This window comes from Papio anubis, chromosome 5 (assembly GCF_008728515.1).
Source record: "Papio anubis isolate 15944 chromosome 5, Panubis1.0, whole genome shotgun sequence".
Classification (NCBI taxonomy): domain Eukaryota; kingdom Metazoa; phylum Chordata; class Mammalia; order Primates; family Cercopithecidae; genus Papio; species Papio anubis.
In genome coordinates, this window is record NC_044980.1 from 166,224,508 (window position 1) to 166,239,787 (window position 15,280).

The 15,280-nt window shown below is 44.2% G+C and overlaps 1 protein-coding gene across 2 annotated transcripts; it reads right to left on the reverse strand.

Moving 5' to 3' along the window:
- Window positions 1-478: 478 nt before the first annotated feature.
- BOD1 (biorientation of chromosomes in cell division 1) lies at window positions 479-13,795 on the reverse strand. Of its 2 annotated transcripts, XM_003900533.4 has the most exons (4): window positions 12,919-13,795; window positions 9,892-10,016; window positions 5,989-6,185; window positions 479-5,054 (listed from the first exon to the last, which is right to left on the reverse strand). In XM_003900533.4, exons 1-3 carry the CDS (start codon window positions 13,438-13,440, stop codon window positions 5,990-5,992), a joined length of 843 nt encoding a protein of 280 aa, XP_003900582.2. In that variant the 5' UTR covers window positions 13,441-13,795; the 3' UTR covers window positions 479-5,054; window position 5,989. The 2 variants fall into 2 exon arrangements, with proteins under 2 accessions (XP_003900582.2, XP_003900583.2); XM_003900534.4 differs by lacking the exon at window positions 5,989-6,185.
- Window positions 13,796-15,280: the final 1,485 nt, after the last annotated feature.

Consider the following 15,280-nt stretch of genomic DNA (forward strand, 5'->3'; position numbering starts at 1 on the left):
ATTCAACGCATTTCTCCCTTGATCTTCCTGTCTGCTCTGTGGCATTTTGACACTTCAAACACTATTTCCCTTAGCTTCACAGAAACCAGTGAGATGTGTCCACTATTAGGGGAAGGGCCACGTCTGTCCTGGCCACTGCTCTAGTCCTATGGCAAAGTGCACTGCTTGGCACACTTGTGCCATATATCACACATGGCATGAACAAACCATTACCCACACACACAAAATCAAAACAAAACCTCCTGACCAACCTCAACACAAAAGTAGGCTCAATAATAGCACTGGCAAACTCACAAAAGACTTCTTGATGTGCAAATAGCCAGAAATAAAGGCAGAGGCCATCAGTTTTTAAATAAAGCAACCTTGGTTGTGATATTGTACCACCTTTTTGCAAAACATTACCATTGGGGAAATCGGGTAAATATCAATGTTTATACAGTCTATTATTTTTAAAAAATTACATGTGCATCTTCAGTTATTCACATGTAAAAAGTTTAATTTTAAATACAGCAGAAGCACAAACCTGATCTGTCAGCTGAAGAAAACATCCACCAACTGGAGAACCACTAATGGGTAAATCAAACAAATGCTATGAGACAATTGGTCAGGACGTTTTTTAGTTGCAAGCTACAAAAATGCAAATAAACCAACATAGTAGAAGGAGGACGTACTGGGCAGCAGTAACTCAGGGCATGTTACACACCTAATGAACCAGTGGCTGTAAGGGAAGAGGTGGAAAGCAGAATGCCAATGGTATGGGTGGTTGACGGTATTTGGAAAGATCTTACGAGAAAGAAATGAGCCCGCAGACAAGTTTTCCAGTTTGTCAGCAGAAATTAAGGGACGGTCCAGATATTCGAGAACCTATAATGCTGAATAAGTAAACTAACTTGGCTCCAAACAAGAAACAAACGCAGAGAACAGTGGCATGACAAAGGCCTCAGTGTGATGATTAAGGAGGTGGCACCCAAGCAAACTTTCCAGCTGGACAAAATGGCTCAGGGGGAAAAAGTCTGGCTTTTTTTTTTTTTTTTAGCACAGAGGCCCCACAGTTGTAAATCTAGACTCAAAGTTTAAATCTAGAGAAGCATAAGGGTAAGGGAGTGAAGAAATACAGCAGATTTGAGAACTGAGTCCCAAAAAAGAACTGAGTGTGGCTTCTGGCCCATGTTACTGATTGGAATCAATCAGGTAAAATTCCTGCTACATTTCTGAAGCTCATTCTGACAAAAACAAAACAAACTCACGAGCCCAGGTTCCAGAAGTCTCTGTTCAAAACTTAAAATGTTCCTTGGGTCTCCAATCTCCTGGAGGATGAGGACTGAGAAGGCTGCACAACCTCTAACAGAGTCTTGAATGTCTCTCCTGGGTGTGGCCGAAGAGGAGGAAGGAAACGCAGGATAATGGAAAAAGAAAGAACCTAGCAGAGGGTGAAGCCAGAGGCCACAGAGGACAATGGAATGGGGAGACCCCTGCTAAAGAATGGAACCCAGTCCTAAACAAGCAACATCTGCCAGCCTAGGTGAAGTGGCCTCACAGCGGCTGCCCACTGGGATCCGGAATTGCTATGGGGCAGGAACGGCGAGGTTTCTCATTCTTCCCTGTTCTAATTATTCCTGTTGCTTATCAGGTGGGATGCTGGGCAGACAACCTGAGTTTTAATTCTTAGGTCTAACAGAGGAGCTGCCTAGTCCCCACTGTAGAGATGTCCTGAACCTTGCGTTGGATGCAGAGACTAGATGGTACTTTGGGATCTTCCATGGAGCAGGATGAGTACCTCTGTGGGGAAAAGACACCATATATTTGGCAGTCAGAAAGGCTAAAATAGACTTCTAGTACGCACCCATATTTGATTCTCCTCTTCTTCTGGGAACTTCCAAGGGACTATGGGAGAATTTTTTAAATGACATACTAGTCTTGCCCTTCAGGAGCTGTTAGACACACACACAACTATGAATTAAAATGTTTCTTAAGCAAACGTGACTTTTAGTGTGCACCTGGAAGGCTTGCTGGGGCCCTCCACATCTCCGAGTCTGGGGTGGGGGCCACAATTCTAACAAGTCCCAGGGTGATGCTGATGCTGCTGGTTGGGGATTATCTGTTCAGAACCACTGTTGTAATGGATCTGTTAGCACTTATTCAGTTCACTGCGCTAGTGAGTGACACAGAATGCATAGAAACCTTGACCCTCCACCCATCTGATGAGTAAATAGAGGCTGAGGCAAAATGATGGAAACAGGATAAAACCATTCCTTAAGTTTTGCTACAGAAGCCACAAACCTCACTAAAGGCGAAAAGATAAAACAATCAGGACTGGGTTGAGGTGAGCTGGCAATACCAAACATCTAAGCTGGTAACCGGAAACGTGCCAGAAGCAAGGATCTCTGTAACAATCACAGATGCCGTCCCAGACAAAAGAACTGGGCTTCAAAATGATACCCGTCTTCCTGCCTCCGCTGACCCCCACCTTACATGATGGGGCCCTGAAGATACTCATGACTGCAATTGGCTTGCAAGTGTTGGTAATATTTGTTCATGTATTAGCTCTGTGTTTTACTGGGCTTTTGCAAATAGCAGCGGTTTTTCCAACTAGAGAGAGAGAGAGGCCTAACTGGCTTGAGGTCAGTGACAGCTAATTTTTTGTTTAGGAATGAATTACGCAAGGGTGTGTTTAAGAGGTGGAAGTTTTTGGTGGTCTTGTCTTCCTCAGGATCTCAGAACATACAGAGTTTTTCCAGATTCTGCATCACAAACCCAATTAAAGCATGAGAACTCAGCTGAGGATGCGAAGACGCTTACCTGGTGACCAGTTCCTGAGGAGGAAGAGGCTGGCTTGCTTTCCCCTAACCCTTCTAGTGCTGTTGTCTTGACTCGTCTTCTTGTGTATGCCAATCTGAATATGGTTACCCAAACCAATCTAGGCACATCTTCCCTTTCAGTGTTGCTAAGAGCCAAAAAGTCCATCGTCTATCCCAACAGTAATGATGTGCCCAGTTACTTCTATAATCTCATGTTCTGCTCTATTTTTTTTCAAATGAAATAATGTCTAATCTAGGTGACTCTTGGTAGATAAAACACAATGACTTAAAACAAAAAAAACAATAGAAACTCTTTGGTATTTGGCACATTTAACATTCTGTGAAAATTAGGGTATTTCTCATCAACTGGCCCAGCCATCTCCAGTAATAGAAAAAGCAAAGTAAGAGAACTGAGATGAACCAAAAACTGTCTTCCAAAAACATATATAAAATACAGTTAATTGAGCATTTGGGGGCAGAAAGGGTGAAGCTTTCTCTGGGATTTTGCCCTTTTCGTTGCTAGTTGAGGTCAGTGCGGGATAGGCAAGATGTTGGGAGGGTCAACACAAAGTAGCTGTGTGGAGATCTCCCTCCCAGAAGGACGCCTCACAGAGAAGAACTTCGCATTAACGCTATGCGGTCCTGCAAAGACACTCCAGGTAGTTCGAGCAGCTTTTCTGCAAGCACAGGACTGGTAATTCTGGCCACTCCGTGTCTGCCTCGTAGTAGAGAGGACTGGAGGGCCCATTCTCTGGGGTTAAGAACTTTGTTGACTCCTGCAACTGTAAGGCAGCTTGAAATGGAACTGCACCTACTGGGTGGGAACAGACCACACTTCAGATATAACTTGCACCTGCCTTAAACGTGTGGCCAGTTTGCTTTAAAATGAGGGCACATGCTACCAAATATCTTGCTGAATATGGTACTGCAGTCCTAATATAGGGGTATTCATGGTAAAGGTGGAAGTGGAACCTTTGTCTTAACAGGGAACCAATTGGTTAAGATTTTGATCAGATTAGCAGTAATATGCAGTAGTAGACTCAACCAAGAACCACAGACTCTTAGTTTGACATAATCTTGGATATATTATCCAAGGCTTATTATACACAGTATGTTCAGAGGCCTGGCAGCATCAGCGTCACCTGGCAGCTTGTCAGAAACACTTCTAGGTCCCACCCCAAAACGTCTTAATCGGAAAATGCATTTTCCCCAAATCCCCAGGTGCTACTTCTGTACACCCAAGGTTGACAAACACTGACACACACACCATGGACTACCTCAACTAAAGACTAGTGTCAGTAATGGCTCAGGGAAGAGAGAAGCAGCCCACTTCTAGCCACACCTCCTAGTTTCATAGTTCTAAGTTCTAGGTACCAATGCTCACTGCCAGTAGATCACGTGTGGTGCACAGAAATGGCAGAGGCAGAGCACAATGGCTGCCCTTCCCAGACCTGAGGTCTAAGCTTCAGCTGAAGCTTCGAAGTAAGAGTATCAAATGATTTTATTATGAAAGATAAGCCATTTATTGACCATTCACTTCTAAAAAAACACAAATGTGAGGATAAAACAAACATACCCAAGACTCACTGGCCCCTTCAGGACAGGAAGCAGCCCTGGACAGACAGCCTGCAAACGAGTTTCCTTATGCCTACTGTCTGAACTTCTCACACATTCTAGGATTTCATGTCTCATTATCTATCACAAAGGAAAGGAAACTGGCTAGAAGATTTATGTACAAGAAGGTCACAACTTTAAAGCTATCTGATGCTAATGACTTGTACAATCTGGTTTGCAAACTCTGAGAGACAGTATCAAATAAACACTGTCAAAGACAACTCCCAGCTAAACTTTACTGTCATTGTTCTCTGAAATTGTCTCTGACTGGCTATGTTCTCACTGTAGCTTCCGTTTATTCCACCACACAAACCCTAAAGTCCACGCGCAGTCTCCATGTTCAAGTATAAAAGTCTGTTTCAGGACAACCCTGGGTCGCTGTAGTGTTTCTCTCTGTAGTGTCTACTTGGTGTCATGCCCTTGGACAGGCTGGCCAAATGGCAGCACAATGCAGGGGGCGACACAGTCAACTTTCCCACTGCCGAACTTGCTCCCCTTTCAATCTGGTCACTGCCCGTAGTCAGGGTTGAAATCTTGAGATCAGTGACGACCTTGGCCTATCTTCGGTCTGAAGTTGCACTCTTATGTAACCCAATCCACTTCTTCACCAGAAATTAGCTTTCAAAAGGTGTCAGGTATATTCTAAAAAGGAAAGATAATCATATCCAAATGTTATTTATTGATAAGAGACTATATTCACTTTTATGTTCCTAAAGAAATTTACAATTACAAAGACTTAAAATGAATGTTTTACACTCCATATAGGACTCAAGGGCTTCTCTTGATAGAGGCGCAAAAAGACAATCCCGATGCTCTTGCGTTGTTCATCACTGACGCTCAAAATGCCCTAGTCAATTCACCTCACTTACTGATTAAGAATAGACATCCCAGAGAATCTTAAAAACCGAACACCAACATCAGAATGAAGGGATAAAATATACCCCAATGGTCACCAACAATGGCTAAGAGTCCACTGTTAACTTCATCACTGTTCATACTAATGTCTCCCAAAACCTGCAAAAAGCATTCTTTTGTACATCTAGAGCTTTTTAAAAATTACATTTAATTCCAAATTTAATTTTAAAAGGGGGAGTGTTCCTAACAGAAGAATCCCATGGTAATCAATAGTGGTAAACAAACTCCTTCTAAATTCATGGAAATTGAGTCGCACTCAAAGCGGACTCTGAATCCCATTTAGGATACCACTTCAGAAGGCACTGCTTGATTTTAAATAAAATCGCAAGCCCAAGTTAACTCATGTCCAGGGGAGAGACTCACTTAAACATTTCAGCAAAATAAGACTCTCATTTGAATCTCCCTTATGCACACCAATCATCCCAGTTGATTTCTAATGAAGCATCTATTCATAGCTTACATGTTTAGCTCTGGTGGAACAGAAAATCAGTCTAATTTCTGATTAGTTCTCAGTAAAAAATGACTCATAACAGTAGGTGAAGTCCATCTGCAGCAAATACTTTCTGAATGATCCTCAATTATGGCCTACCCCATTCCTATCCATTTTACATATCTACAAGCCAGAGATGCATGCTCCTGGACAGAAGATAGGATACTGGACCTTAGGAAGTGTCCTGAGATGGAGCTGGAGGGTCCTGGCCTTCAGGCTCTGGAGGGGGTGCTGGCACAGCTGCTTTTTTCTGGGCCGCCAGGAACTCATGAATTGCTCGTTCTATTTGTGGCCTGAAGATGTGGTTAAGTTTTGGATCCACCACCTGAGAAATAATCCTGTCTACTCCAGCTTCCAACATCCCTGACCTTGTGGAGACAAACAGATCATTCTGTTATTTAGTTTCTTCGGGATTCATCTTTAGCCCCAATAAGTGTCATGTGGGAGCCCAATAAATGTCCACCTTCAAAGCTACAGCCCATCCAGGGAGTTTAGAGGTCAATCCACTTACCACATACAGCTCAAGCTATTTTCACTTTTGAGGGGCAATTCTCAACCAGCAGCTGTTATTCCTACTGCACAATCTTATCCACAATCACCCAAACTTGTACAAAGGAGCAAAACAAAACTAAGTGGGCTGCCCCCAAACAACAAATGACAGCATGGCAAGAAAGAATCTGACATGTGTGGCACTGAAAACCTTCCTCGTACTGTCAAAGCCAGTGAGCTTTGAATTTCACTCCATTTCCTTCAACATTTATTCTCTTGATAGCCTAAGCAGAAGCTCCAGCAGCAACCTGTTTACTAATCCTCACATCTTAAACAAGGCAGATCAGTCAGGGCTGGGAGTATTTACATCACCAGCAACTCACCATGGCCTTCAGCAGCGGCTGCTACCTGTAACACATAATAAGCAACTCGTAGGCAAACAAGAAATAGACAAGAAACAAATTAGTTCCCAGCTCTGGAGAGCTAAATTACATCCCCAATCCTTTCTGAAGTAGAGCAAAAGTCAGAGCATATCAATGTCTATATTCAAACACTTGGGACAGGGTACTGGAAATGATGGTGAGAGCAAACAAATCACATTTGGACAGTCTGGAAAACAGCCCATAAGGTTCAAAGTGAAGTGCTCTTCTCAAAGGATTGAAATATTCCAATACCATCACAAGCATGTGGGCAGGTTTTACTTATTTTCCCGTAGACTTGAGACTTTGGAGGCCATTTAAGCGCTTGGGCAAAAATAGGCCAGGCAGCAACTGGGTAAATAGTCTGTCAGGGCACAGCAAAGGAAAGACATGAGTAAATGTACATCATGACAAAGACGAGAAGCAGGCCCTGAACTGGGAAAGATGATTAGTGTGTAAAGTGCTTCCCAGAATCAATGGTAACTAACAGCTTATCGACAGGAAGCCTAGATGTAAATACACCACCACCAGAGCACTGAAGGGCACATTTTCAGGTAGACCAGGCATTCGACAGTATCTGCCCTTAGTGATGAGCATTGTTAAATACAGCAAACTTAGCATCAGGCTATGGGTCAGTTATAAAGCAAAGCCACCTCTCCTCAGTCACAAGCCAATACCTTTCCAACTTTACCAAACCACTTCCTGAGTCGGATTCACAGGGGTCTTTACTAGATGTAAAAGCTTGATATTATGAACTAAATGCCTATGTCCCCCAAACTTCCTATGTTGAAATCTAATCCTTAATGTGATGGCATTTGGAGGTAGGGCCTTTGGGAGGGGATTGGGTCATGAGGACAGAGCCTCCATGAATGCAATTTATGCCCTTACAAAAGGGACCCCAGGAAGTTAGCTAGCTCTCTTCACACCACACAAGAACAAGAAGTAGTAGGCAGTCTGCTGCCTGGAAGAAGGCCTTCCCCTGAACCTGACCATGCTGCCATCTTGGTCTTGGACTTGTAGACTCCAGAATGGTGAGAAGTACATTTCCATGGTTTACAAGCCACCTAGTCTACGGCGCTTTGTTAAAGCATCCCCAACTGACCAAAACCCCTGATCAGGGGAAACCAAGTACCAAGGGAGTGCAGCTCACTTTCCTGGAGATTCTTAAAGCTTTTGAGGAAAACATAAAATCTTGTCAGGAGCCTAACGTAGAAGATGGAATGAACAAATATTGTATAGTTAAAAGAGTTATTTGTCATAATTCAGTTCAATAGTACAGGCTAATTTCCTGTTAAACCCTCTAGGCTGTGGCACTGGGTTACAGCATCTGGGCCAGAACAGCTAGGCCAGTGAGCCAATGCTCTGAAGGCCTGCAATGTCCATCTGGGGAGAGCACCCGGGGGCAAGCAGAAAGTCTGCATTTCAAAACTCCAGTAGATTTTGCCTCAAATTCAAAATGCTAGCAAGAATTGTGGAGAAATGTCCCAGTATTAAAGCCAAGTTCATGTTTTCAGGTTAAACACATTCTAAGTCAAATAAAAAAGCAGGAAAAAAAAAAAATTTCACCGAGGTGGTAAAAGCTATGAAGAGAAGAAATGATTGGCGTAAAGTCAGGAATACAGCAAACTTCTGAAAGGAGGAAGGTATGTCTGGGCCTAGGCTATTTTGGGAGGTGTGAGTTCATTTCTTGACCTGGGTGATTAAGGGATGTTCTCATTATCTGTTTTACTGTATTTCTGTGCACTTTTTGGTATTACAATTCCTACTAAAGAAATGCAAAAAGAAGTGCCACATGCATTCTTCTAGAATGACATCCATGCTCATTATGGAAATCAACAGCAATGTTAACAGCCTTCATACAATTACGGCAACTTTCCAAGTATTTCAAAATGTTCAATGTTTTGATTTACTCAAGATAGGGTAAACACAAGTGACTTCAGCTGTGAAATAGGTTTTTCGTGAGGATGAGTGATATATGTAAAGACCAGTGCCAGACATGTAATGAAGAGTTGCTCAGTAAGGGGCAGCTACTGTCCCCTTCTTTCTGAAAGAGGCCGGTGCCACCAGTCTGCTCTCTGCAGAAAGGGAAAGGCACTCGGTACTGACCCCAGAATGACAAGGCACCGGGCATCTTCTGCTATCAGGCTTCTTCCCAGCATTCAGCCATATTGGAAGTACTAGCCTGTTAGTAAAACACTTTTAAAAACAAAAATCTAAAAATCACTGCAGATTCACAGAAGTTGTGAAGTGTCCAGGGAGTTCCACATGCACCCTTCACCCAGCCAGCTCTAATGTTAGCACCTTGCATAACTACAGTGCAATATCAAAACCAGGAAAATGACACTGGTCCAATCCAGACCTTATTTAGACTTCAGTTACACTTGCACTGACTTGTGTGTGTAGCTCCATGCAACTTTACGAGTTGCTGCACATAAGCACAGCACAACTCAGATACTTAACTGCACTATCGCAAGTTCCCCTCGTGCTACCACTTTCAAGTCACACTCGCCCCTCCTCCCATCCCTAATCCCAGGCAATCACTAATGTGTTCTCCCATTTCTGTAACTGTTAGCTCATGAATGTTATGACCAGATTCCATGACCCTCCTCCACTTTTGTGCCCAGTGACAGTGAAAAGTCACTCAGATAAGCTATCAATAGCACCTTCATTAACTAAGGCTCAGTTTGTTACTGTGAAGTACAATACTTTGCTAAGACTATGCCTTCCTGAAAGCTGCCACCATTACACTTTAGAGGTGGCAGCCCTGGTGGACTCAAAGAATTTAACTTACATTCATCTGTGAGAATAAAGATCCAGCTCTTCTTGCCCAAGATCCAAACCCTGATATCCTGGTATAAAACTCACATATGTTTGGACGACACTGAAACTTCAAAGAGCAGGGAACATGTCTCATAATTTGGAATGTCTTTCGATGCACCCAGCAGAGATGCACACAAGAGGCCTTCACAGGCTGCAGAAACTGGAATTTAATTGAGTACTTTGCGTACTTTAACCTTAACTGTAATAAAGGAGCAGACTGCTGCAACTCCTAAGTGATACTTGATATAAAGTCCCATCAACCTTGACTAAACAGAGACCTCAACCTTCTTGTGCATCACACTTGTGATTACTGCCTTTTCAAAAGCTTTAAATTCTGCTTACTTACTGAACCACACTCTGCCTCAGACCATTTCGCAATTGGTTTTTGTTCATTGTAGGATTCCATTCCTGCTTGTCCAGATGTGTTGACACAAAATTATCCACTTTCTGCCTCAGGTTTTGGTAAGCTGGCTAAAATGTTAAAAAGAGGAGGCAAGGTCAGAAGTTACATGCACCAAAGTTTTGAACTTAGTCTCTCAGAACATTGCTTTTCATAGAAATGTTATCAAGCCTAAACACACTTCCATTGTGCATGAAGATCACCATGCAGTGTGGCAGTCAGGAATTAATGGTTAACACAAGTGCCCACTTGATGGTGGGTGGGCACAATGCCAGGTGCTTTACTTATATTATTCCATTTACTTTTAAGTAACTCTACATGCAGCAGGCCTGACATCAACCCACAGCCTGGACCCACACCTGGGCAGCCTGCAGCCAAGCCACCAGCTGAAGCCTTCCTAGCTGCCCCGTGAACATGTGAACTGTGCTGGTTATAAGCTGCTGAGATTCAGTTTGTTATGCAGCATTACTGTGGCAAAGTTTGCTAACAGGGAAATGAAGTTGACGAAGGAACCAGCAGGCCTCAATTCCACAACTGGCCTCTTCCGAAAGGCTGAGAAAGCAAACTCAAAGAGTCCACTAAACCTGGAAAAGAGAAAGGCAAGGAAATGGGGGCAGAGGAGTAAAATTCACCGATACCATGTGCTATCTGCCTAGCAACGCCTTCTTTCTAGTAACTGTCTTCCTCTTTTCACGAGGGTAGGGCAGAGGGTGCCACAGGAGTGGGTGCCTGCGCCATGCTAAGACAATGCAGACATTTCCTGGGATTTCCCAAATTGGAGCTGACAGTCTCTCGAGAGGAAGAAGCTGTAAAATGTAATCAAGAGATGCTAGTAACCAAATAGATGACTCCACTCTGAAGCAACAGTAAAACAGGTATCAACAGAGATGAAAGACATAGAACGAGTGGGGAATATCTGGTTCCAAATGCATGCCTACCCTCTGGGAGAGTTTGTTCATTCAATCCTTCCTTGGATTCCATGAGGCAATAGATTCTCCCCTTTGCATAAAGCAGTTAGGATTATTTTTGTCCCTTGTAAGTATAAATCCTGATACCACACCTTCTACTCAAAAGAACTCACCTGGTTTGAGATGATACAAACTGTTTACTGAAAAAGGACAAAGGACAGTGAACATCACCACCAAAACATGTAACAAACCCAGGCGATACAGAATAATCTCAGTTCAAGAAGTCAAAGGAACTCATGAGCCCACTCAACGTTTTACTGTACTACCAACCACTCCACCTGTTCACTTATCAGTTCTATTTGTTTTTGGATGCACTGCAAAGTAAATTACAGACATCTGTTCAATTTCCCCTAATTACTTCAGCAGTCTGGGGTGGGGCCCAATATGTGCAGTTCTAACAAGTTCTCAGGTGATGCTGGTGTTAATCCAAGCACCACACTTTGAGAACCACTGGGCTAAAGCAACGAAGGTCTCAGATAACATATGCCTGAAAAAACATTATCTTCAAGAATTAAAACAACCTGTAATAGAAGGAACAGCTAAGGAGCTGTACATGGGAAGGTTCCAACCACTCTCCCTCAACAGCCGCTCAAGACAGTAGTCCCTTTCCCTTCACGGGATCTGTTCTACGACCCCCAGTGGGTGCCTGAAACCTCAGGTAGTACTGAACCCTATATACACTACGCATGAATTTCTTTGAGGGCCATTATGAAGTAAAATAAGGGTTACCTGAACACAAGTACTTCCATACCGCAACAATTGGGTAAATGAAACCGCAGAAAGCAAAACCTTGGATGGGGTGGGCTACTGTAGTCGTTTTTGTTTTAAAATCACACACAAAACCTAACGGAATATAAGAAATATGAATGGAGAATTTGTCCTAGGAAAGGTGAAAGCTCTGTCAATACATATCTGGGATGTATATGTATGAAATTACTTAGTTTCAAGGACAGTACTTCTAGATAGGATTTTCTTCTTGGAGAAGTAACAGTGTATACCACTTTCTCCCTCTACATACGCATTTACCACCTGGTTTACAGGTCAGTTTTCTATCCTAGACTATAAGCTTTGAGGATGGGGTAGTGACTTATTCCTGTAATCACAGTTTGGCAACTAGAGGCCAATAAACGTTCAATGAATAAACAGACTAGGGTTTTTCCCTATCTTAAGGTCTAATTCTAAGCTCACAATCTTGCTGTGAGGTAAGCAAAATGTTTCCATGACAGGCTTTGGTAGGAGAAATTACTCCCTGTAGGGGTCCAGTGACAAGAGTCTCCTAACCTACAACCATAGTCGTGGTTAGGCAAGTTTTGAAAAGGGAGAAAATGAACATTCCAGCAACTACTGTATGTCTGATACTTAACACCCATTATTTCACTGAATCCAAACCACTCTGACAAGTAGGTAAAGTGAAATAGTGTTTTATCGGTGGGACTGACCTATGGCATTAAGCTCTAAACTAGGCACCAAATCTCCTTTAATCAATGATGAAGTGCAAAATAAGGGTGCCGTTTCTACAATTTATCTTAATTCAACGCCGTACTAAAGTCTGCAAAACACTAAGCTAGAGAAAAGGAATCAACAGTTATAAAATGGTGAAGACTCTGTGTTCAAATCATTGTTTAATGCCAGCTTCTCAGTGGTGAGTACGGAACAGGTGGAAATTCTAAAGCACGCTTGCTTAACTACTTGGTTTCGAAGTTTGTTACTAAGGGCCTTAGAGGTGTTCCATCTTGGGAATGACAGGGTCTAGGCTCTAAAATCCACATCGAAACCCCAAGTTCGGAGAAGCGACTGGGTAAAATCACAGCTAGTAAATGACCAGGCGGGAACCCACGTGTGCATCGCTCAGAAAGCTCTCCGTACTGCCCCAAGCGGTGTAAGACCTCACTGCTGAGATTTTTAAGCTATCTTTTGTTTCGCTCTCGGCTTTCGAAAATCAAAGCTGCAACCCAGCGGCCTCACGTGCAGCCCCGCTCCCCTATGCCCAGGCGGCCGCAGCTACCTTGGTGTCCACGTCGGCCAGGCAGTCCCGGCGGAAGCTGTCAAAAAGGCCCCGGCTCTTGAGCTGCTCCACGATTAGAGCGATGAGCTGCGGGTCGCCGGGTGGCAGCGAGGCCGGGTTGATGGGGCCACCGCCCCCGCTGGCCCCAGTAGCGCCAGTCGCTGCCCCGGCAGAGGCCTGGCCCGCTCCGCCACCGCCCACCGCGCCCGTTCCCCCGCCGCCGCCGCCGTCCGCCATGGCTGTGCCCCGGGCCCACAAGGGAGACCGATAATAGCTTCTTTTCCAAGACAGAAGGCCTTGAACGTGCAGAGGTGGCGAAGGGGGCGGTGAAGGAGGAGGGCCCCAAGGCGGCAGCGGCGGAGGTGACGGTGGTGGTGGCGGCGGCGATGGCGGCGGGGGCGGTGGTGGGGGCGGCGGCGGCGAAGGCCAGCCCTGAGACACCAGAGGTTGTGGCAGACGCGGCAGAAACTGCCTGCTCGATTCCAGGCGCGCCCTAGATGGCGTCGCCGTTGGCCTTTGCATTGTGGGGCGGGAAGTTTTCTGTAGCCATCTCCAGCGTTCTTTATAGGCAGCGGCCTAGCGAGGGAAACTACAACTCCCGGCAGGGCTCTGGCTTGCTCGTCGCTATTTCGCGGGGCAACATGGGAATTGTAGGCGCACTCCTCGTGATCGCTGCAACCCGCCTGGCCTTCCCCGCCCACTCTCTGCTGACTTCCCATTCAATCAACACGTCCCAGGAGTGCCTGATTGTAACAGTCATCTGTGGAGCTGATTAAAAGTATAGATTACCAGAATTATTTCTTAAAGATTTTGACCCAGTATTTACGGATAGAGACCTAGCAATCCGTGCTTTTAGCATGCACCCCCATGTCCTCCTTGAACAACATGTTCCGGGAAATTCCGGAAAAGATGAAACAGTCAAACTTCTATTGTTCAGAAATTTGTGGGTTTCCCTCCTTTTGGTGTTAATAGCAATGCATACTCATTTTAGAAAATTGGAAAATAACGGAAAAGTGTGAAGAAGAAAATAAAAGTTTTCGTTAAGTCTCTCTTATATGTGTGTGGATTTCCTCCCAAATATTAAATATTGTCAATAATAATAAGCCAACATTGAATAATTAAAAAGTACCAGGAGTGATGCTATGCACTTTGCACGCACTGCTTCACAATAATCTAAAAAGCAGGCACATACTACCATTATTGCTATTTACAGACGTAGAAATGGAGGCAGAGAAAGTTTGTTAACCTAATCACATACCTAGAGGTAGAAGAGTAGGATTTGAACCCAGGTTTTGAGGATCTAAATCTCGCTTGTTTAGCCTGAGGTATCCTGAGAGCTAGTTGGTATCCCACAGTAGGTAAGGCTTTATATCCTGAGTTTTTTTAAGTAGCCACAGTTCACCATTGGAATCCCATAGCTGCCACCATTATCCTCTCTTCCCTTCATCTTTTGCCTATTGTTAGCTCAACTCCCCCCACCCAACCTCAGCAATTATGTCTGCTATTGTTATTTCCTCATCCTACACAAGCAGTAGAGGGGATGTAAATATCAAATTCTGCAATATCCTTGGCTCCTGGGAAGATGCAGAATTGGCAAAGATCCAGGATGTTCTCCACACCAATATTTAGTACTCAAGACAGTTTAAATTTTTTTTTTTTTTTTTTGAGACGGAGTCTCACTGTATCGCCCAGGCTGGAGTGCAGTGGTGCAATCTTGGCTCACTGCAGCCTCTGCTTCCTGGGTTCCAGCGATTCTTCTGCCTCAGCCTCCCGAGTAACTGGAATTACAGGCTCATGCCACCACACCTGGCTAATTTTAGTATTTTTAGTAGAGGTAGGGGTTTCCCATGTTGGCCAGGCTGGTCTCGAATTCCTAACCTCAAGTGATCTACCCGACTCGGCCTCCCAAAGTGCTGGGATTACAGGTGTGAGCCACTGCACAACTGGCCAAGAGAGTTTAACCCTCAAAAGAAACATTCAGGTGTTGGATTATACTCATCCTCTAACACCAGCTCATTCACAATGGGTCAGTTAATGACAAACATTCTTTCTTGATAGCTCACCATCTTTGAGATTACCTAATGTCTGTTTCTACTGGTTGACTCCACACTGATCACTCACCTTCAGCCCCTGGAGAAGCCCAGTTCAGGCTGCCTCAGCTCCAGGTTCTTTCTTCTACAAGCCCCTGATCACTCTGACTAGTCCCTTCTCCATTTTTGGCACCCCACACCTTACTCTCCTTCCTCAGGGAAAATTCTTCTGACCCCTAGATCCAATGAGGTCTTTCTTGCATGCGCAGACACTCAAAGCCTGATTTTTTGTAGCAATTATTATAATTGGAAGTGAATGAGTTACAGACAAA